Source organism: Myotis myotis, unplaced genomic scaffold (assembly GCF_014108235.1).
Source record: "Myotis myotis isolate mMyoMyo1 unplaced genomic scaffold, mMyoMyo1.p scaffold_m19_p_1, whole genome shotgun sequence".
In the NCBI taxonomy this organism is placed as follows: domain Eukaryota; kingdom Metazoa; phylum Chordata; class Mammalia; order Chiroptera; family Vespertilionidae; genus Myotis; species Myotis myotis.
The window spans coordinates 161,673,457-161,697,874 of record NW_023416313.1 but is presented as its reverse complement, the minus strand read 5'-3'; the positions used below and the strand labels follow the sequence as shown (position 1 = coordinate 161,697,874).

Genomic DNA, 24,418 nt, shown 5'->3' with positions numbered 1-24,418 from the left:
TGAGTGGTGATGAGAGGAAAGAAAAGGTAGAAGGAAAAAAGAAAAAAAAATTCTAGGGATTTTATCCTATTACTTGCAAGGTAGTGAAATCTGAGTGCTAAACAATGATTTAGAGCTCTTATAAGGAAGGGAGTACAGGTAGGGTAGAAGTACTATTAATTCAGTATCCTGGCTGATCAGTCTGCTGCTTGACATGGCAAGAAAACATAGATTCTCCTTCCCTAAAGCAGCCAGTAATCTTCTACATTAACCTATTTTTTTTCTCTAGTCAGTGCTGGGAGGTAACAGTCATGCCGCCTGGAGTGTCCTGCTACCTATGCCTCATGCTGGCATTGGCTGAGGGCTCATGCAGCATCCTTTGTCCAGATGCAGAAGTGGAACTGAATCCTGTTGCTCCTAAGACCAGGTGTTAATACTAGTGTGTAGTTGTTGATACTTGTGACAGGATCTAACCTAGGAACTCCCTTTCAATCCTTCAGAGCTGTGGAGCCAAACAGGCAAATTGACAACCTTGAGTTATTGTTTTTGTTTGCATTTTAGTGTACTTTCTTTCTACCTCCTGCCTCTCTTCTTTCAGATATTAGCAACTATCCAGAAAGCACCACAGCAACCAGTGATGTCATGTCTGAAAGCGTGGTGGAAACTAATGATCCTATACTTGGGAATGAAAAAGAAGATTCTGGGGCTGTCCCAGAAATGGATGATAAATTGTGTCTGAGAATGAAACTGGTCAGTCCTGAGGCGGAGGCGAGTGAAGAATCTTTGCAGTTTAGTCTGGAAAGTAAGTTTATGTTAATCTTGGGTAATTAGTAGCTCCAGATCATCTGGGAAGTAGTGGTTATATTCTTTCTAGTTATACTTTTATAATTATAAATGTATTTGTAAAATATTATTGTCATATATTTAATTCTTTGCCTTTGGCCAGTCACTGTCAATGTTACTGAAGATGCTCCATTTTATTTTATTTTTTTATTTTAAAATATATTTTTATTGTTTTCAGAGAGGAAGGGAGAGGGAGAGATAGAAAGAAACATCAATGATGAGAAAGAATCATTGATTGGATGCCTCCTGTACAGCCTCTACTGGGGATCGAGCCCGCAACCTGAGCATGTACCCTTGACTGGAATCGAACCTGGGACCCTTTAGTCCATAAGCCAATATTTTATCCACTGAGCCAAACCAGCTAAGACGAAGATGCTCCATTTTATAATTTCTATGGTTCCGGTTGTATCTCTGCATTAAACCTGTGTTGATATTAAGTAATTGGCTTCCATATTCAGAAACAGTTCAGAAGAGGGTAGAAAATTTGAGATTGTGGATTCACATTGTAGGTTTATGTTGACTATTTCCCACATTAATTGCAAGTTATTTGGCTAAAATACAGAGAAGGTACAAGGGAGTGGCTGTAAGGTAGAGACCAGATTCTGAAAGGCCTTTTATATAATGATGAGAAGCTGAAAAATTTTAGGCAAGGGAATAATAAGACTGGATTTGCTTTTTTAAAAGGATCAGCTGAGCCCTGGCCTGGTGACTCAGTTGCTTGGAGTGTCATCCCATACACCAAAAGGTTGTAGAGGTTCAATTCCCTTTTTTTTTTTTTAAATATATTTTATTGACTTTTTTACAGAGAGGAAGGGAGAGGAATAGAGAGTTAGAAACATCGATGAGAGAGAAACATTGATCAGCTGCCTCCTGCACATTCCCCACTGGGTATGTGCCCGCAACCAAGGTACATGCCCTTGGCCGGAATCGAACCTGGGACCCTTGAGTCTGCAGGCCGACGCTCTATCCACTGAGCCAAACCAGTTAGGGCTCAATTCCCTTTAGTACATACCTAGGTTGTGAGTTGAATCTCTGGTTGGGGTACGTATGGGAAGCAACCAGTCCATGTTTCTCTCTCACATTAATGGTTCTCTCCCTCTCCCTCTTCCCTTTCCTCTCTTTCTAAAATCAATAAACATATCCTCGGGTGAAGATAGATAGATAAGTAAATGAATAAATAAATAGATCAGCTGAGTGTTTCAAAACTTGGGCTTCTATGTATCATTCCTTGCCTTGCCCATTTCCTGTTCTTCTACCTGGCAAACTGAGTCTTTAACCAGGAATTGGGGTCATTAATAGTGGGGATGGAGATAAGGGATGAATTTGAGAGGTAGGTAGTAGAATAGGGACAACTTGGGACCAGTTGAATATAGAAGTAAGGGGGAGGAAAAAAATACCGGATGATTCTACATCTGTGTTTAGTTTTCATGATAGCACTCCATATAGATATCCTCTTTCCATTTTATTGATGAGAAAACAGACTAAGAGAGATTTTAAGTTATATATCTGTGGTCACAATAACTGGTAAGAAGTAGAGCTGGAGTTTGAATCATATCTGACTCCAAAGGTTATACATCTTTTTACTAAGCAGTTTGTAAATGCAGTTTAATGGAGTTAGAAAAGGAAGAAGTCTTAAAAGAGATTGTAAAGGAACATTCAGAGAAGTTGGCTAAGAGAATATAAAGCCATGGATGGCTATGGGGAGGAAAGTTACAAGAAGAAAACAATGTCAGATGCAGAAGTGAGGTCTAGTAAGATATTTCTGAAGTACATTGGGTTTGGCAATTAGGATCCATTTGGTGACTCTAGCAAGAACTATATCTGTATAGTGGTTTGGATGGGAGCTACTGAACGTAGTTGAGGCATGATGGGAGAAGAGGCAGCAAATGTATTCTTTTAAGAAGTTTTTGTTAAATATGGAAAGTTAGAGGGAAATGCAGAATTAAAGGAGATTTTTCATTTTTAGACTTCGAGGTCTAATCAGGTATATAGACTGAATAGAAATATCCAAAAGGGAGATGGATTAAAAGTGAGGGAATAGGGGAAATTGTTGATGAACCAGGGCCCTGAGGGAGTTGTGAGGGAAAGCTTTCAAAGACCACTAATAGCCAGACTGGTGTGGCTCAGTGGTTGTACATCGACCTATGAGCCAGGGGGTCTTGGTTTGGTTCCTGGTTGAGGCACATATCCAGGTTGTGGGCTCGGTCCCCAGCAGGGGTGATCGATGGTTCTCTGTCATCATTGATGTTCTGTCTCTCTCCCTTTCCCTTTCTCTCTGAAATAATAATAATAATGATAAAAAAGACCACTAATAGAGCGAGTAAACTTGAATAAGAGGGATTTTTCATCCTTTGAGAACAAAGAAAAATTTTACCTAAATAGATTTTCAGTTCTTACTATACACCAGGCATTTTACATGTACAGCTCACTAAATCCCCTGACAAACTTGTAAAGTTGTGTTTTTTTTGAAGATCCCATTATTATCTACATTTTACAGTTGGGGAAACTGAGGCACAGGCCGGTTGAGCACCTTTCTTAGAGTCATACAACTATTTAATGTAGTACCTTAATTCAAACTAGTTCCAAGAACCAGAAGTCCAGTTCCAGATTACAGTGCTATTCTGCTTCTCAGGGCTTACTGGTTTGAATCTTAGAACCTCAGTAGAAATTAAAGTATCACATGTTTCTATCCTTATCATCTTTTTAGAAATCAAGTAGAGCTTATTAAGAGAGTATGTGGTAGCCTTGAATCTTTAGATTTGAGATTACAATTGGAAAGAATTTAAATGAAGCTAAATGTTAAGGATGACCGTATTATTACTTTTCAGATAATAGGAGCATAGGATCAGGCACCATACTCAAAATTTCACTCATCTCATCCCCACACAAACCTGTGAGGGTGGTCCTGTTTTCTCTCTCTTATAGGAGAGAAAACTGACTCAGAAGATGGAGGCGTTTACTCCCAGGTTGTACTACTAAGTGCTGGAGCCAGAGCCTGAGCCAGGCTTCTGTTTCAGAGCTAGGGCTTTAACCACTAAACTTCAGCTGCCTCCTTGATAGACTATTTAGGTTATGTTGGGTCATGAAATTGTAGAAATGTTTAAAAGTATTTGTTATTTTTTTTCTGAGGCTGGAATAAATTGTCAGTGAATAAATTTTAATCCCTTGATATTAGTGACATTACTTTGAAAATATGGGATTCTTTTCAGTATTAGTCTTGATTCTTTTTCTTTTTCTTTTTTTTTTTAAATCCTCACCCAGGGATATATTTCCTCATTGATTTTTTTTTATTTTTTAAAGAGAGAGGAAGGGATTGAGAGAAATAAATATCTATGTAAGAGAGAAATATCGATTGGCTGCCTCCTACATGAGCCCCAACAGGGGATTGAACTGCAACCCAGGCATGTACCCTGACTGGGATTGAACCACAACCCTTTGGTGCATGGGATGACATTTCAACCAACTGAGCCACCTCTTTTTTGAAAATGTTGTTTTTCAATTATCTGTCTCCAAAGAACTTTAGGAAGAACTTGAGTACTTTCTTTGTGTGGGTTCTCATAAAACTGCACACTATTTAACATTTGCATCCAAAGACATTTTCCTACATAATTTATCTTATTAAACTTTTCTTGTTTATTTTAAATTTATTTGATTTTTAATTTTTAATTTGATTTTTAAGTAAGTATTTTTAAGTACATATTTTAAAAATTCTTGTATGAGACAAGATAGTTGAGATTCATTTTTAAATGTTACTGTTTCATTCTGTTTCTGAACAAACTGATTAGTCATCTGTAGGAAGTTTGAAAAAAATTTACTGATAGAAGTGAGAGAAACTTGTACCACCTCTCAGTCCCTTTCCCGGCCGGCAGGCTCCAGTCACCTGATGGCGAACTGGGGGTGGGTGGCAGGGGATGAGGGTGGCACCAGGCCAAGGTCCCTGCCCTGCTGGTCGCCCCACACACAGAGGGTGACCTGCGGCGGGGGTGGGGCTGGCGAGCAGGCTCTTTCTTGGTCCCTTTCCCTGGCCATTAGGCACCGATCACCTGATGGCAAACAGGGGACCGGGGGTAGGTGGCGGTGGGGGGCAGGGCTGGCTGTGGGCAGCTGGGAAAGATGGCCCTAATTGTAGGTCAGGCCTAGGGACCATACCTGTGCACGATTTTTGTGCACCAGGCCTCTAATTAAATTATAAATCTTTTTCTGTTTCCTTATTATTCTTACCCATTTCTTTTTGTTATTTGTTGCAAATACGTACTAGTAGAACAGGTTTTTTTGGTGTAATATTAACTGAATTCTCTTTTTCTTTCCTTTCCTTGGTTCTGTTTTTATTAAGAGCCTGCAATTGGTGAAAGAAAAAATGGATCCTCTGTTGTTGCTGAGGCTGTTGCCAGGTAACTAGAGCTGGTTGCTATTTAGAGGAATTCAATATACAAAGCCGCTGTACTGCAGGGAAGACGATTTATCAAGAGAGGAATGAAACTTAAAATATAACTCCAGCATAAAGGATTTAACAATGCGTTGAATCTAATATAGGCTTTCTTAAGTCTAATAAAGCTTTTGCTATACTTAGAACTAAGATATTTAAAGGTGTTTTCCTTTCTCCCTTTTGTTCATGTGGGACAGTGTCCTTTTTTTTTTTTTTTTAACCTTTTTTTGTTGTTGCTTTGGTGAGGCAATGGAGAGTTTAACAAGAGATAGGCTTAGACCTTGTTCCTCTGAGACCCTCTACTCAGCCGCAGCCTCAGGCCGTTTTCTCTTCTGTTTGCCAAATTTGCTACTGTGTTGAACTGTTATTTTTGCTTTGTCATGAAGGCTGTAATGCTTTGAGCATGACTATGACTCCATCCGGAGGCTCTGGTGGGTAAGCTTTGCCATCTGGTGGCTGTGAGAGTAAAATTGTTTTATTGGTTTCTGGCATGAAAACAGTAGCAGCAGTTTGTGAAATATAGGTGAGAATTTTTAAATCAGGCTAAGCAGGTACTATAAATAAGTAAAGCGGGCTGAGTGCAAGACCTTGAAGTGTTGAGGATGACGGCCAACTGAACACCAGCCCTATTTAAAAGGCTGGGGAGGAGGATAGTCCGGGTTCAACTCCTGTTTGGTGGGTCATATAAGGCCTATGTGTGGACTCAATTTGACCTTCAGTTTCAAGTTTCTGGCCCCTGTCTAAATCCTTTGATCTGTATTTAGTTATATGTTAGAGAGATCAGTTGTACTCTGGGCTCTTACATATTTAATCTGAAAAATTGGTACCTTAGGGTCCTTACAAGGTTGAAGACTAATGATATGTAGTCTTACAAGTTGAAAAAAAAATAGTTTATTCTTGATCTCTTTGGTTTTAACAGAATTGCATACTAGATATAACTTGTTATTGGTCTGTACATGTGCCCATTGAAAGGGACCAGAATATGCTGCTAAAGCTTCCCAAACCCTTTGGGAGGGATGTAGGGTTGGGAAAATACTTGAGGCACATGATTAGATTGGTGGATCATAGGATGAGGAGAAATTCATTGGTATTGTTGTGAAGCAAATTTTGTATATGAGAATCTAAATTTTAAAAGTGTTTGACTATTCATTTTACCATTGGGTGTATAATAAATCATTTAAAGTAAGCTCTGGAAAAGTTTTTTTTAAATTTATTAATTTTCGAGAGAGAGAAAACATTGATTTGTTGATCCACTTATTTATGCATTCACTGGTTGATTCTCGTATGTGCCCTGAACTGGGATCAAACCTGCACCCATGGTGTATCGAGACAATACTCTCACCCCGTGGTCACCAACCAGTGGTCTGCGAACCACTGCTGGTCCGTGAGGTCCGGAAGGTTGGCGATCGCTACTCTAACCAACTGAGCTGCTGGAAATCTTACCATTTGTGACAGAATGGATGGATCTGGAGATTATTATGCTAAGTGAAATAAGCCAGTCAGAGAAAGACAAAAACCATATGATCTCACGTGTGGAGTCTAATGAAGAAAATAAATTGACAAAATAGAAACAGAGGCATGGATACATGGAACCAACTGATAGCTGTCAGAGGGGAGGAAGTTGGGAAGGCTGGATGAAAGAAGGTGAAGGGATTAGCCCCAAAACATACATATATCACCCATACACACAGACAACAGTGCAATGATAGCCTGAGGGAGAGGGGGGTAGTGGCTAGGTGGAGGCTGGCAAAGGCGGGGAGATGGGGATGGAAAGAGGCTTTACTTCGGATGAGGGGTGCTCATCGCAGCATGCAGATGATGTTTATTGAATTGTACACTTGAAACCCATATGGTATTGTGAACCAATGTCACTCCAATAAATTCAATTAATAAAAAAAAGAGGTAAGCTCAGTTAGAATATTTTAAATGCTCATTGCTTCCTCTGTATTTGGGTAAAGCAGTACCACTCTCTTTTTAATATATTTTTATTGATTTCAGAGAGGAAGGGAGAGGGGGAGAGATAGAAACATAAATGATGAGAGAATCATTGATTGGCCGCCTCCTGCATGGTCCCACACTGGGGATCGAGCTTGAAACCCTGGGCATGTGCCCTGACTGATGTCGAACCCATTACCTCCTGGTTCATAGGTTGACACTCAATCACTGAGTCACACTGCCAGGCAGTACCACTCTTTTTAAAACAAAGTGTCATCTGTAACTGGGCTCTGTAACTTGCTATCATCTTCTTTCTCAGACATTTCACTGTTGAAGGTTTCAAACATATACAAAAGTAGAGAAACAGTATAATAAACACTGTATATTCATCACCCAGTATAAAAAATTACCAACTCAGCCCTGGCTAGTTAGCAGTTTATTGGTTGAAGAAACGGGGCTTTATGTCTTACAGAGTTATACATTTCTGGACCTTGCTGATTGTGTATTGTTGGAAGTATTGCAGATGTCCCCCTTTCCCCCCCGCCACTGACCCCTCCACTCTGCCCTCGCCCCCTCACACCCCCTCTGATGGTGTCTTTATGGTATTTAATATAGTCCTCTGTCCACCTTATTTCCTGCAAATCTTCCTTGAGAGTTTTTAATTATGCTAATATGAAACAAATACTCTGAGAATCTGAATGTTGGTGTAAGGCAGTTTGGAGTTTTGGATGCAGAAAGAAGATTTTATTTCCTCTGTACCTAAAAGGATAATCTTCAGGGGTACATTTTGTTTCAAAACTAACACAGTATATTGCTTTAATTTATTGTCTTAGTCCCCAGAAGGCCATGTCTTTGCTTAGCTGTGTCTGCGAAACCCAGCAAGAGGATGAGGCTCAAAGTCAGGATCCCTGCTCCACACCTACCAGGTGAGCATTATTTTCACAGCATCTTCTGGTCTGTATTTATATTGATCCATAAAATTGTTGTACCAAAATTTAGAATATAGTGCTACTATTTTGGAACTTGAGTTTACTTTTTTATCTGAGGGACTGTAGCATATTCTAGATGGATTTATAAAGATTTATAGTTATGAGAAGTTTTTGTATATATATATATATATATATATATATATATATATATATATATATATATTATTGATTTCAGAGTGGAAGGAAGAGGGAACGAGAGATAGAAACATCAAGGATGAGACAGAATCATTGATCGGCTGCCTTTTGCATGCCTCCCACCGGGGATTGAGCCTGCAACCCGGACATGTGCCTTGACTGGGAATCGAATTGTGACCTCCTGGTTCATAGGTTGATACTCAACCACTAAGCCACGCTGGCCGGGCTATAATCATGAGAAGTTTTATTAAGTAATTTATAGATATAGATTTTTGTCTTTATCTGCCAGTTCTAACAATTTGAAATGATTAAGTCTTCATATATTTATGAAACTATTATCATTTTATATTTCCAAGATTTATTCTCTTTTTCTTAGGTTTGGAAATGTTTATTTTTAACAGACTTTTAATTTCCGTTTAGTTTCCCATAGCAAAACTGAGATAATGCTTAACATCCCAGATTTAAAAAATATATTTTATTGACTTTAGAGAGGAACATCAATATTGAGAGAGAATCATTGATTGGGTGCCTTCTGCATGCCCCCCTACTGGGGATCAAGCCTGAAACCCTGGCCATGTGCCCTGACTGGGAATTGAACTGTGACCTGGTTCATAGGTCGACGCTCAACCACTGAGCCACATCGCTTGGGCTTAATATCCTGGATTTAAAGTTTGTCGGACCTGATGGAATTAAGATTTTTCTATAATTTCTTTACTCCATAATTTCTTAGAACAGCTTTGAAGCAGAAAAAAATTTTTTTGATTTACAGAATATTTCTTTGCTATTGATATAATTGAAGAGTATTTGTTTGGAATATATGAGTCCTATATTTATTATAGGGGAAGAAGTAATGACAATGAAAATAAGTTTTTATTTTCATTATGATATATGATATCTGTCATCTCTGGAATTTAGTAATTTTATAATTAGAGAATATAATAATGTTTGTCGCTAGGTATCTAATAGTGTTATTTGCAGCATAATTTCTGTATTCTTTATTGAGAGAAATATTTAGAAGGAACATGTCAGTGTTTTTATTGGGCATTCTGATGATTAAATGTGAACTTGTTGGTATTGTTAGGAATCAGCTAGCCCAGATTATATCCTCTATTATATCAAGAAGCTTGTTGGGTGAAATGTCACTTTGTGTGGTTCCAAAATTGGTGTGGTAATGGCCAGCAATTACTAAATTTATCAGTGGCATTGTATTGCCTGTCTGTTTTATTAGACTGTCTTACAATAGGCCCAGCTGCTGGGGATTTTGTGTAGCCTTAATAGAAAAAGGGCCTGCAATCCAACTGGATTTGGCTTCAGTTGCTCTACAGACAGATCTACAATGAGAACAGAATGGTTAGAAGTTTGTTAAATATGGAGATTTATTCTTCTCTGTTTCACTTAGGATTAATTTTGCCCAGGCTTTTTCTGCTAGAATTTCTTAGCGTCGGTTTCTACATCTGGCATACAGTGACCAGAATAGAATTGTGTGGCTGGAACTAATGAAGAGAGAGGTGTGGTCCTTCTTACAGTATATTGGATTTCTCTTGTCTTCTAAAACTTTGTTCTGGTGCTAAAGATGTCTTCTTCTTTGTTTCTTGGGACATTAATATATACATTCATGGTAGATGTTTCTCAGTTGCTTTATTATGTCTACAGAATTTATGAACTTGTTAGGAGTGGGCAACACTTTTTGGAGTATGTGTTGTAATTAAGCTTTTGGTTTTTACCTGCTGTTTTATGTTGGTCTTAATCAGCAAATCTTGCCAATCAAAACTATATATATATTATATGATCCTGGGTGGGAAATGATTATGATTTTTTTTTCTTTTTTTTTCTTTTTTTTCTTGCTTAAAGTATTACAAAGGGTATTACATATGTGTCTCTCTTTTTTTATTTTTCCCCGGCCCTTGACTATCCCCTGGCCTCCTCCACCCCCCAGCGTCCCATGTCCATTGGTTATGCATATATGCATGCATACAAGTCCTTCGGTTGCTCTCTTATACCCCTCCCTCCTGCCCCCCAACTTTCCCCGGCCTTCCCACTGCATTTTGACCATCTGTTCGAGGCAGCTCTGCCTCTGTGTCTATTACTGTTCAAAAGTTTATAATGGTCTCTATTATCCATGAATGAGTGAGATCATGTGGTATTTTTCCTTCATTGACTGGCTTATTTCACTTAGCATAATGCCCTCCAGTTCTATCCATGCCGTTGCAAATGGTAAGAGTTCCTTCTTTTTTACAGCAGCATAGTATTCCATCGTGTAGATGTACCACAGTTTTCTAATCCATTCATCTACTGATGGGCACTTAGGCTGTTTCCAGATCTTAGCTATGGTGAATTGTGCTGCTATGAACATAGGGGTGCATATATCCTTTCTGATTGGTGTTTCTGGTTTCCTGGGATATATTCCTAGAAGTGGGATCACAGGGTCAAATGGGAGTTCCATTTGTAGTTTTTTGAGGAAACTCCATACTGTCTTCCATAGTGGCTGCACCAGTCTGCATTCCCACCAGCAGTGCACAAGTGTTCCTTTTTCTCCACATCCTCTCCAGCACTTGTCGTTTGTTGATTTGTTGATGATAGCCAGTCTGACAGGTGTGAGATGGTACCTCATTGTTGTTTTGATTTGCATCTCTTGGATGATTAGTGACTTTGGGCATGTTTTCATATGTCTCTTGGCTTTCTGAATGTCCTCTTTTGAAAGGTGTCTATTTAAAACACTCTCTTTTAAAAGTCATATTGAGTGAGCACAGCGGAAAAGCAAGGATGCCCAAATGGGTATTGTGGAAAGGAGGACTGACCCCACATGTCAAGACCTAGTTAAATTCTAAGACACTGAGTCTTATTAAGGTAAACACCTCTGTGGTTACTTTCAGGCAGCGCCTTAAGGAACCTCTATCAAGCCTTCTTCAATGATCAACCAAGTAATTTGTTTCTTGACTTCAGTAATGAGAAGACAAAACATCACCACAACCCAACCGTTTCCTCCTTAATTAAACTTATGGCATATTTCCCCCCCCCCCCCCCCAAAAAAAAGAAAGGTGTCTATTTAGGTCCTTTGCCCATTTTTTGATTGGATTGTTTATCTCCCTTTTGTTAAGTTGTATGAGTTCCCTATAAATTTTGGAGATTAGGCCCTTATCAGATATGACATTGGCAAATATGTTTTCCCACACAGTGGGTTTTCTTGTTGTTTTGTTGATGGTTTCTTTTGCTGTGCAGAAGCTTTTTATTTTGAAGTAGTCCCATTTGTTCATTTTCTCTTTAGTTTCAAGTGCCCTAGGAGCTGTATCAGTGAAGAAATTGCTTCGGCATATGTCTGAGATTTTGTTGCCTGATTATGATTTTAACATCATTTCATTTGACTGATGCTAATATGAGAATTATAAATACCAAAATTCTAATATTTGATAGGAATCTGCTATATATTACTAATATTGCAATGAGACACATTTAGTCTTTAGAGAAAGAAGAATTCTTCTGATTAACTCTTTTTGGGGAAAAAAGCAACCTAATATTTATCAATTAAGAATTAAATGTCTCAAATAAAACAAGGCTTTGCTTTAGACGTGAATATCTGTTCAGAAGTTCTATCCTAAATAAGCAGCTTATGAAGTAAAATGTGTAGTAGGCTTATTTATGTTTATGTTGGGGAATAGTGGTAATTGAATTATTAAAATAGTTAATCCAGTCATGTCCCATCTAGTTTTTGACTCACTTTCATTATTGCTTAGCTATTAATATGTTAGTTATCTTAAAGATTCAAACATGAGTATTCAGTTTATAAAGAAGATGAATTGCATCTCCTTAATTGCTTTGTCTTATGCAACTAATATTGATTGAGCATCTGTTTTGTACCTAGTACTGTGCTAAATAATCCCATCTAATAAAAGAGAAACATGGTAATTGGCATACGGCCGCTACCCTTCCCATTGGCTAATCAGGGCGATATGCAAATTAACTGCCAGCCAAGATGGCGGCCGGCAGCCAGGCAGCTTAAACTGAACATGAGGCTTGCTTGCTTCAGTGATGGAGGACTCCAACGTTCCTCGCCTGCCTTGCCGGCCTCTGAGCCTGCAGTTTGAACATTGTAACAAATATAGAAGCTAAACAAAACCCCAGAAACCAGCTTTCAGCGAGCCGGGATCTCAGAGCTGGAGTTGATACAGAGTTTCGATTATAGAACCTAAACAAACCAGATACCTGCTTTCAGCAGCGCGGAGGCCGCAGAGCTGAAGCCTCAGAACTAAAGCTGGCCCAGAATAAAAAAAAAGAAAAAGAAAAAAAGGAGCAGTTAGGAGCTTCAGTCCCAGCCTGAAAACAGCCCTCAGCCCCTCACCCAGACTGGCCAGGCACCCCAGTGGGAACCCCCACCCTGAAGGGTGTGTGACCAGCTGCAAACAGCCATCATCCCCTCACCCAGGCTGGCCAGGCACCCCAGTGGGGACCCCCCACCCTGATCCAGGACACCCTTCAGGGAAACCAGCCAGCCCCACCCATGCACCAGGCCTCTATCCTATATAGTAAAAGGGTAATATGCTTCCCAGCACCGGGATCAGCAGAGCCGCGAGGCCTCCCAGCACCGGGATCAGCGGAGCTGAGAGGCCTCCCGGCACTGGGATCAGCGTGACAGGGGGCAGCGCCCAAACCCCCTGATCGCCCTGCGGCTCTGTGTGTGACAGGGGGCGGGGCCACAACCTCCCTATTCGCCCTGCTCTGTTCCTGACAGGGGAAGGCACCCCAACCCCCTGATCAGCCCTGCTCTGTGCCTGATAGGGGGGAGCTCCCCAACACCCTGATTGCCCTGCAGCTCTGTGTATGACAGGGTGCGGCGCCCCAACCCCCTGATCGGCCCTGCTCTGTGTGTGACAAGGTGCGGCGCCCCAACCCCCCCCCCCCCCCCACGGGCCCTGCTTTGTGTGTGACGGGGTAGAGCCATAACCTCCCCATCGGCCCTGCCCTGAGTGTGAGAGTGGTGGCGCCCCAACTCCCTGATCCACCCTGCCCTGAGTGTGACAGGGGGCGGTGCCCCAACTCCCCTATCGGCCCTACTCTGTGAGTGACAGGGGGGAGCTCCTCAACCCCCTGATCGGCCCTGCTCTGTGCATGACAGGGGGGAGCTCCCCAACCTCCTGATTGACCCTGCTCTGTGCGTGACAGGGTACAGAGCCCCAACCCCCCTGATGGGCCCTGTTCTGTGCGTGACAGGGGTGGCGGCGCAACCTCCCCCTCGACCCTGCCTTGAGTGTGACGGGGCGGTGCCCCAAACCCCCAGTCGGCCCTACCCTGAGCGTGACTAAGGGTGGCATCGCAACCTCCCAGTCTGCCCTGCTCTGTGCATGACAGGGGGCGGCGCTCCAACTCCCCAATCGGCCCTGCTCTGAGCCCGACCAGGGGCTGCACCTAGGGATTGGGCCTGCCCTCTGCCACCCGGGAGCAGGCCTAAGCCAGCAGGTCATTATCTCCCGAGGGGTCCCAGACTGCGAGAGGGCACAGGCCGGGCTGAGGGACGCCCCCCCTCCCCGCCGAGTGCACAAATTTTTGTGCACCGGGCCTCTAGTCTATTCTAATAAAAAGGTAATACAATGGGGCCTTGACTTACGAGTGTCCCAACTAACGAGTTTTTTGAGATACCAGCTGTCTCTCGGCTGATTTTTTGCATTGAGTTGACAGGGTAATTTGAGTTAACGAGCTCCTTAAGGAGCTTGGTCTCAGAAGGAATTAAACTCATAAGTCAAGGCCCCACTGTATGCTAATTAGACTGGACTCTTCTGGACAAAGCCACTGTGGCGGGGGCCAAGGCAGAGGCAGTGAGGGGCTATCAGGCTGGCAGGGGAGAGCAGTTAGGGTTGATCAGGCCAGCAGGGGAGGGCAGCTAAGGGGCGATCAGGCTGGGAGGGGAGCAGTTAGGGGGCGATCAGGCCAGTAGGCAGAGGCAGTTAGGGGTGATCAGGCTGGCAGGCAGAGGCAATTAGGGGCAATCAGGCTGGCAGGAGAGGGCAGTTAGGGGGCGATCAGGCTGGCAGGCAGAGGCGGTTAGGAGGCAATCAGGCAGGCAGGCGAGCGGTTAGGAGCCAGTGGTCCTGGATTGCAAGAGGAATGTCTGACTGCCGGTTTAGGCCTGATCCCGAGGGGTCCCGGATTGGAGAGGGTGTAGGCCAGGCTGAGGGTCTCCCCCCCTGAAACTCCCCCCCCTCCCCCGCATGAATTTCATGCACTGGACCTCTAGTTTTTAAATAAGATCACTTATAAACATCGTTCGAGGTAGGTGTTACTCATCTGTCTCCTGGTGGTCTTATTCCTATCTCCTCATTGAAACATCTATTTCATTCAGTTGAGGTTCCTGACACCCAGGACACAAAGTATGACAATCAATTTATACCAGGCCCTTGGGTAGAACTTTATTCTAAATCCCTCTTTGACTTCCAGTTTTTTGTTCTTTTGTGTGTGTGTGTTTTAAATATACCTTCGTTGATTTCAGAGTAGAAGGGAGAGGGAGAGAGAGATAGAAATATCAATGATCAGGGAGAATCATTGATTGGCTGCCTCCTGCACACCCCCTACTGGGGATCGAGCCTGCAACCCTGGCATGTGCCCTTGACTGGAGTCGAGCCTGGGACCCTTCAGTCTGCAGGCTCACACTCATCCAGTGAGCCAAACCAGCTAGGACTAACTTCCAGTTTTGATAAACTGAGCTAAACATGATAGAAACCTCAGAAACCTCTCCTTTTCTCTTCAAGGTTCAGAGCAGAGCAGGCCCTATGGTTAGAGCTCCTCCCAAGCTGGCAACTGCTCCACCTGTCTCTGGTCAAATGCTTACAGCAACATACAGCATAGTTTGTAGATCCTTTTATCATCCTGTATGTTGTCTTTTGGGTGTATCTCAGTTTATGCATTATTAAATACTAGAGGCCTGGTGCACGGATTTGTGCACCAGTGGGGTCCTTCAGCCTGGCCTGTGCCCTCTCGCAATCTGGGCCCCTTGGGTGATGTAGTAGCGCGTGAAGCAGCAGGTGGTTGGGGAGGAGCCTGGGCCCTGGCTGGGCGCCTCACTGCTCCTGCTGATCCCTGCCCCGCTGTGCCTGGTACCGCCAAGGTGGGAGAGGCTTGCGTCACTACAGCTGCACTTGCCAGCCATGAGCCCGGCGTCTGGTGCCCAACGGTCAGCTGAGCAGTGCTCCCGCTGTGGGAGTGCACTGACCACCGGGGGCAGCTCCTGTGTTGAGCATCTGCCACCTGGTGGTCAGTGTGCATCATAGCTACCGGTCGACTGGTCGTTCAGTCGCTTAAGCTTTTATATATATAGATGACACCCCAAACTAAAACAGGTTCCAGATGTGATCTTACTGTGGTCAGTTCAAAATGGATCCTTTTATCTTTATTCTGGCCATTATGCATGTAATGTAGCCTAAAAATTCATTAGTTTGTTGTTGTTTGTACTATACTTATTCATTTGAACTTGTAACTTAGAAAAAGTCAAAGGTTATGGACTTTTTTAAGTTATGGGCATTTTCTACATGGGCATTTGCTAGTTATACAGTTAGTTTATTTAATCAGAGTAGCTTTTTGTAGTTAACCAATTGAGAGAACATGAATTCTTTTGTTTAAAATACATTCATTAGACACTTAACTTTATATTAAGCCCTGTGGTGGGTGTTTTAAGTATAAACTTGAATAAGACATGAATGTCAAGTTTCTGTGTAACCTGCTCACTTGGAGTTAATCTGGGTCTTTTTATCCTGGTGTATTGTTAAAGACATTTAAAGCCTCTAGGCACCTTAGAGTTTCATGGTACCTGGTTTGCAGGAGACATTCATCAAATGCAGTGAAATGAATAAGTCACTGACAGCCAAATGGTAAGTCTAGTGAAAAGAAGTTGGCTGTATCTTGCGGCACCAAGTCATCCTGAAATGGTTAGTTGTAGATAGACTAGTAGAGCTTGCAAAGCTAGGATCTCTTCTTCTGCTGAAATTTTTGGTCGGGCTTAGGTGTATCTAAAATGCCAGTAGTCATTTAAGAAATGTTAGAATCATAAAGTCAGAGGACTCTTGACCTAATTGATCTTCTTTCCCCCTTTTTGTTTTCTTTATTTATTGTTTTTTTTTATTTGTGTCCCCCCCCCCCTTTTTTTGTTATTTTTATTGTTGTTATTTATTGTTTAATTGAGCTTTTGTGAAATAGATCCCTAAGCTACCTTCATTGTCTGTGACTTCAATAATGGCTTTATATCTTCTTATTTAGTTTATTTTCCTATGTCAGAGTTTATAGCTAGTGATGAGAAGAAGTTTTATGACTATTTTATCATCACAGTGGAATTTTATCATCACAGGAGTGAAATTATGATGAGAAACCTCATAAGGTGATATTCTTGGTCATTTTATTTTCTCCCCCACATTTCTCAAATTGTCAAATTATGGTTCCCCTTGCCAGTATGCACACATGAGCATGCACATGCGTATGTACATGCAGGTGCGCTTACTTGACATGGTTTCTTTATGTGGTTGATTCTCAGGGGGAACTTACTCCATTTTCCAAGTACTGAAGATGAAGAAGAGAAGGAAGAATTGGAAGGTGACCAAAGGACCGGGCAGCATCAACAAACTACGAAGCCCAGTAGCCCCGTCGAAGACCCTGCGCCTCCTGCCTCCCAGCAGAAGGCCGCAAAGGGGCCATCCAGTCTGCGAGAGGAAGCGATGGAGATAGATGTGCTAGACGGCCAGAAAGAAGGGTGGAATACCAATCAGGAAAAACCTAGTAAGACCTTGATTGAAAGGCCCAGCCAAAATAACATAGGAATTCAGACCATAGAGCCTTCCCTATGGATCCCAGAAACTGTTTCAGCAGCGACCCAGACTGTAAAAAATGTGTGTGAACAGGGGACCAGTACAGTGGATGAGAACTCTGGAAAACAGGATGCCACAGTTCAGACTGAGAAGGGGACTGGTGAGAAACCAACCAGTGCTTCTGGGGATGACACAGAGTCACTCCACAGCCAGGTGAGAGAAGTGCCGGCTTCCACTTTCTGGATTCCCAGAGAATTAAGCTGTGGTACTTTTACCTAATGATAATCCTTCATAATTTTGTACAGACCAGTAATTAAAAGACAAAAACAATTTATTCAGGATAGAGATAGGGTAGTGAAAATTATGGGTAGCTGTTGCTAGTAAATGGTCTTTTAGGGAAAATGGAATAGTGCTAGAGTTTGCCAAGTAGGTCTTTACTAGAAAAGAAAGCCAGGAATATAGTCTGGGTCCTATATTCTTTTAAGTTGTTCAATCTTTTCCTTCTCTTTTGCTATCATTTTGCATCCTTCTTTATAACTATCAGAGCTAGTTGTGTTATAACTATAACTAATTGTGTTTCCTCCAAGTCTATTTCACCATGGTTCGCAGGAACTGAGAGAGTAAAATGTAAAGGAGGAAGGAGTAGAAAAAGTATGAAAGATAGTGTATCACAGTATTAAAAACAAAGAATAATAACAGGAATAGAGAGAGATGGATGGGCACAAGTCTCTAGGTGACTAGGGACTGCAGAAAGTCTCAGACTAGACTTAATGGGAGGAAAAGCATTGAGGCTGATGGAAGTGAGGCTGGAGGAGGAACAGGTTCTTGGGAATAGAGTAGGGAAGTAGATCCTAGTTACTGAACACCTGTTGTATGTTAGCATTGTGCTCAAGACAACCCGTGAGGTTGGTATCATTGCTCCCATTTCACAGGTAAAGAAACAAAGCTGAAGAGAGGTTAAGTAACTTGCCCAAGATTTTGCCATCAGTAGGTGGCAGAACCGGAATTTGAACTCAGCATGTCTACTTCAGAATCGGTATTCTTTTCATTATGCTATGTTGCTTTTCTATATTTTAATCATGGCCTGTGTAGTCTTGTTCTGTCTATCCTTGCCTCTCTAAAAACTGTTTATATTAGACTTTTATAGTGACACAGTCTGTGAGATCTAAGACCTTATCAATTCATACAGATTCAAATAGCAACAGTCTTCTGGATATAGGGGTTCTAGCATATCAGATCCCATTTTCCGTCTGTTTATTTTCACCCTTAAAGTGTTTGCATTCTGCTGCATAATTTTGGTTTCTCTGCTTTTATAAAAAGTTAAACTTAAAGATAGCAATCATGTGGGAACCACTGTTTTATATTTTCCTTTTCTTCCTCATATTCTACTTCTCTAAAATAGGGAAGTAATCTTTTCTCCTAGCTCATCATGATGATAGGAGCCAGTGAGCCAGTATGCTTAAGGCCCAAGCTTTGGAATCAGATCACTTTATCTGAATAGTGAGGATTAAATGAGATAAGGCATGCAAAGCCCAGAGCTCTGGGCCTGGCACATAGTAAGTGCTCTGTCATTGTTGGGGGCTGCTGTCACTACCACAACCACTGCTGATATTTTAGTAGTTTACTCCTGTGTCATGCGGAGTGATGTAACATTTAAGAGCTCATTGCTTATGCTGAGAAAAAAAGGGGGCTAGAAAAAGATAGAGGTGAATGGGTAGAGTTTCATTTGGGAAAGATGAACAAGTTCATGGTGATGTTAGCACAACAATGTGAATGAAAACGAGGTTTTCCAAGTGTCAGAGCTTTGTTTCTCCCTGCAGTCTGGCTTAGAGAATAGTATAGGCAGCTACCTTTGACATTCTTTAAATTTTCAAGTGGGTCTGGAGTCAGGTTTTCTTTCTTTCTTTTTAAATTAAATCTTTATTGTTCAAATTATTACAGTTGTTCCTCTTTTTGTCCCCCATAGCTCCCCTCCACCCAGTTCCCACCCCACCCTCTGCCCTTACCACCCCCCGCCCCCCACCACTGTCCTCATCCATAGGTGCACAATTTTTGTCCAGTCTCTTCCCGCATCCCCCACACCCCTTTCTGCCCGAAAATTGTCAGTCCACTCCCTTTCTGTGCCTCTGATTCTATTATATTCACCAGATTACTCTGTTCATCAGATTATTTATTCACTTGATTTTTAGATTCACTTGTTGATAGATATGTATTTGCTGTTCATAATTTTTATCTTTACCTTTTTCTTCTTCTTCCTCTTCTTAAAGAATACCTTTCAGCATTTCATATAATACTGGTTTGGTGGTGATGAACTCCTTTAGCTTTTTCTTATCTGTGAAGCTCTTTATCTGACCTTCAATTCTGAATAATAGCTTTGCTAGGTAAAGTAATCTTGGTTGTAGGTTCTTGCTATTCATCACTTTGAATATTTCTTGCCACTCCCTTCTGGCCTGCATAGTTTCTGTTGAGAAATCAGCTGACAATCTTATGGGTACTCCCTTGTAGGTAACTGACTGTCTTTCCCTTGCTGCTTTTAAGATTCTCTCTTTGTCTTTTGCTCTTGGCATTTTAATTATGATGTGTCTTGGTGTGGTCCTCTTTGGATTCCTTTTGTTTGGGGTTTTCTGCGCTTCCTGGACTTGTAAGTCTATTTCTTTCACCAGGTAGGGGAAGTTTTCTGTCATTATTTCTTCAAATGGGTTTTCAATATCTTGCCCTCTCTCTTCTTCTGGCACCCCTATAATTTGGATGTTGGTTCGCTTGAAGTTGTCGCAGCGGCTCTTTACACTACTTGATATTTTTGGATTCTTTTTTCTTTTTTCTTTTCCGGTTGGGTGTTTTTTACTTATTCATCTTTCAAATCTTTTACTTGATTCTTGCGATCCTCTAGTCTGCTGTTGGATCTCTGTATAATAGTCTTTATTTCTGTTAGTGTATCCTTAATTTCTAGTTGGTCCTTTTTCATAACCTCGAGGGTGTCACTAGATTTCTTGAGGGTCTCACTAAATTTATCAGCAGTTTCTAGAAAATTCTTGAAAAACCTTATAATTGTGGTTTTTAACTCTATATCCAGTAGTTTGCTTTCCTCCATTTCTGTCATTTGTAACCTGTTTCTTTGTCTCCACATTTTTTATGTTTCCCTGTGTTGATAGGGTGGCTTCCTGTGCTAGGTGTCCTATAGGGCCCAGTGGCTCAGCCTCCCCAATTACCTGAGGGGGACACTCTAGGTGACCCCTTTGTGGGCTGTGTGCACAGTCTTGTTGTAGTTAAGCCTTGATTGTTGTAGGTATCACTGGGAGGAATTGACCTCCAGGCCAATTGGCTGTGAGAATCAGCTGTGTCTATGGTGGGAGAACTTATGTTCTGGAGACACCCTTCTGGGGCAAGACTTGCTTCAGTGGGGCTTTGGTGCTCACTGAGTCTGCCCCCTGAGTGTGTCCCTTATGGATCTGAGGAGTTGTAATCTGGATGGTTCCACTCTGACTACTGGGTACACTGGCACTTGGATCTCTAAGGAGGTGCTAATTTAGCCTCTGCCTGAGGCTTCCCAGCAGGAGGTATGGAGAGATCTGCAGATTCCACTTCTTTGTTTGGGATTTGGAGGTGCCCAGATGAGGCCCAGCTGTGAAGCAATGCAAGCTGCTGTGGGGCCTTGGGCCTTCTTTTGGAAGTTCTGGGTCTCTCTGACCCAGCTGCAGTTTGTTAGGTAATTTTAGATTGCAAAGGGCCAGGTCATTCATATGCAAAAGCCTCTGCTCACAGCTTGGGTGGGGTGGGGTCTCAGGGAATCAACAGGGCGGAGCAAACAGCTATGGCTGCTCCTCAGTCCTGCCCTAAGAGGACCCGGCTCTCAGTGTCCTGGCAATCGCTGCAAACACTTCTGAGAGAAAGCCGCCCTCGAGTTCTGCCCGCTGCCAGACAGTCCAGTTTCTCCCCGTGTGAGTCTGGGTCTCCAGAGACTTGCCTGGAACTGGAGTTCAGAGCAGTATGGAGCTTGAGACTCCCTCCCAATTGAAAAAGACAACCGTGTCCTCAGTTGTCAGCCCTTTCTGCATGCGCCTCCGTACCCCTGCACTTTACTTCTGCACCTCCTCTGAGTCTCAGTGTGCTTTTCTCTTTCCTTCTAGTTGTAGAATTTCCACTCAGCCAGCCTTCCTGTGGTTCTGGATGATGTCCGTTTTGTCTTTTAGTTGTATTTTTGAAGTGGTTGTGCAAATCAGCAATTTCAGATGTTTACCTATGCCGCCATCTTGGTTTCTCCCTGGAGCCAGGTTTTCTATGAAGGGAAAGTATGGTTTTATTTTCATTTTGTCTTAGTAATGACAAAATTCTCAAGTTATTCTATCTTTACAGAGATTACTTTTCAGAAGACTTTAAAGAAAGAATAAGAATAGCTTTCCTTTTATCTGCCCCTTTCCCTCTCTCCTTTCTTATTCTGTCAGACATGTGTAAATGTCTCTCGTGAAGTGATCTTTTGTTTGGGTGTTGGTAATGGAAGAATTACAGGGAGGCTTCTTAACCACATTTCAGGGATGTGTAAAGCACTGAAATCTTTCAGACCCAAAGAGGTTCAGGCTGTCATGGTTCTAACACAGGGGCCCCTGGCAGTTGAGGTGTGACAGAGCAATGCTCGGACCATTCACTAACCAGAGTTGTATGTATAGAAGTATTTAAGGAATTGGTTGAGTAACATTCCATGCTTTTGATTTCATTTTTATTTATTCACATAATTTACATAGTTCCTTTTTAGTACATGTTTTACCTCTAAGATGGGGTTGGAGTAGGAATTATTCAGGGAAATTATCGAAAGTTGTAGGTAAATTACTACCACGTTGTCATGAAACACCCAGAATCCCCATTATTGCAGTGGTCCATATAATTCTTTGGAAAGTCTTGGATACTTTGACACTGACTACTGAAAGTAAAATTAGTCCACTGTAGGGGGAATAAGGAGGGAGAAAAAATGTGCATTTACTCTTCAGAATTATAGACCCAGTGGGTACAGGGTAGGGTGTGACTGTGGATAAATGTGATATAGGTGTTATGAGAAAACATGTATGTAACAGTTGTATTAAAAATGTAGGTCTTGCCGAAACCGGTTTGGCTCAGTGGATAGAGCGTCGGCCTGCGGACTGAAAGGTCCCAGGTTCGATTCCGGTCAAGGGCATGTACCTGGGTTGCGGGCATATCCCCAGTGGGAGATGTGCAGAAGGCAGCTGATCGATGTTTCTCTCTCATCGATGTTTCTAACTCTCTATCTCTCTCCCTTTCTCTCTGTAAAAAATCAATAAAATATATTTAAAAAAAAAAAAATGTAGGTCTTAATTAACTATTTAACTGATTATTATTTATAACTAGATCAGCCAGCGGTTGCCAACTGGTGGTCTGTGAGGTCCGAAAGGTTGGCGACCGCTGATCTAGATAGAAAATACTAATTTGCTAATATTTTCTGTTTCTGGACACTAGTTCAGCTCTTCAGTTATAATCTATTATTTGGAATAGATTCAATATTTTACATTTAATTCTAGGATAAATCAGTGTATCTTGTTCCAGGTATAGCTCAACTATAGTTTTGTTTACTGATGCCGGTAAAACAGACTGCACTGAGGTCAACAGCTGTCATTCTGCTTTACATAAAGTTCTAAAGAATGCCTTTATCTACAGAGCTGTTTCAAGTATAAACCGGTAAAAGTCAGCATCAAAATCAGAAAGATCAAAATTTAAAAACAATGTACTTTTAGGCAATCAAAGTTTTACTTAAATATCTTGAATATAAGTGCTAGATGTTACGATTTTGATGTAGACAGAAATAGGTCATTTTTTGGTGACACTGAGACAAATTCTTCTAGCCTCTGGCGGTACAGATGGTCCACCGCTGTTTTTATGTAGGTGATTGCAAAACAAAGCAGCTGGAGAGTGTTTTCACACTAGATTCCCGGAGCCTCTGCACTGTTCATCACGAAGAAGTTGACCTGGACTCTACCCGTTTGCAGTGAGACCCATGCTTGTGCTCTCCATTTGCTTCCACAGGGAGAGGAGGAGTTCGAGATGCCGCAGCCACCGCGTGGCCATGTCTTGCATCGGCATATGAGGACCATCCATGAGGTTCGCACGCTTGTCACTCGTGTCATCACAGATGTGTATTATGTGGACGGAACAGAAGTAGAAAGAAAAGTTACTGAGGTAATATATGCTGTGGGTCGATGTAGCAAATTTCTTTCAGTAGAAAAATTACTCTGTCACTTCATGCCACCTCCCCAAGCCCCTGTCCTGAGCAACTAGCTACTAACACTTGGTTTTCTTCCATCTTTTTAATAGAAAGATATAAGAACCAGCTTAGAAACCAAGAGTCCTGAATTCTGTGTCTTTTCCAACCATGGGTTTGATGTTGACCTTTGGCTGGTTATTCAACCAGTCCCATCCTGCTTTCCGTTTTTATAAAGAATAGATGGATACATCTCTGTCATATATAAATATAAAGATTTTATGTATTATTTTTAATCCTTGGAAACTCTAATGAAATTTAGAATTTCCTGCTGGGCTGCACATGTTTTCTCATTGTCATTGTTTTCCCATGTGTTTTCATGTTTACTCATGTGTCCTTTCTTGGTCTTCATCAAATGTGGTGATGGACCTGTTGGTAAGCCATGTACCTTCATCTGTCAGGGTTCATATGGACTCATTCCCAGTGTCAGCATAATATTAGCATTTATTGACTATTATATTGGACAGTGTTATATGCTGACTTTGTTCACATCGAATACTGAGATTAGACAGACTTTCTAGACTGGCACCTTTCTGGGTACATATGTTAATATTTGGGAACCATTCTATTTAATTCATAAGAGGCACAGCTATTTTCTTCCTTCACTCAGGCACTTTTGTTTAATTCTGCCAGCTAGTCATAGAGGAAACTGTACTCAGAGAATTAAACTATGGTATATAGTTTTATTAAATGGAATATATTATAGCTATTGTTTATTAATGGGCCATTGTGGCTCTTGTGTCAGAAAGCACTTGACATTAGTTTGAGAAACTGTCTTATGTTCTTTACTTACTGTATAACAAATAATAATAATCCCAGAAATACTTCTTTTAAAATGTTGATTCATCTTCAGTTTTATGTTTGCATACTATTTTTCAATGTTATTACTATTTTGTAAAAATTATGAACTTAGGAGCTTTATAGAAAAACAATTTGCTTTCATGTGAAGGTTTTGTAACTGTTGCAGTTACAGTGAACTCTGTGCCAGGTGCTATATCAAGTGTTACACATATGACTTAATTTGTTATATGGTGCTTTGTAGAGTGTATTTCTGGAAACAGCAGGC

At 41.6% G+C, this 24,418-nt stretch overlaps 1 protein-coding gene across 5 annotated transcripts in view; it reads left to right on the top strand.

The window, feature by feature from the left end:
• TP53BP1 (tumor protein p53 binding protein 1) overlaps positions 1-24,418 on the top strand; it is an 88,044-nt gene that overhangs the window by 45,772 nt on the left and 17,854 nt on the right. For all 5 annotated transcript variants that reach the window (XR_004966047.1, XR_004966048.1, XM_036299149.1 and 2 more), the window contains exons 14-18: positions 578-781; positions 5,156-5,213; positions 8,017-8,109; positions 16,817-17,300; positions 23,118-23,270. Coding sequence is in view for 3 of the 5 variants with exons in the window: in XM_036299149.1 (XP_036155042.1) it covers positions 578-781; positions 5,156-5,213; positions 8,017-8,109; positions 16,817-17,300; positions 23,118-23,270 (992 nt within the window). In the remaining 2 variants the exon portion in view is untranslated. The remainder of the gene's footprint in view (positions 1-577; positions 782-5,155; positions 5,214-8,016; positions 8,110-16,816; positions 17,301-23,117; positions 23,271-24,418) is intronic.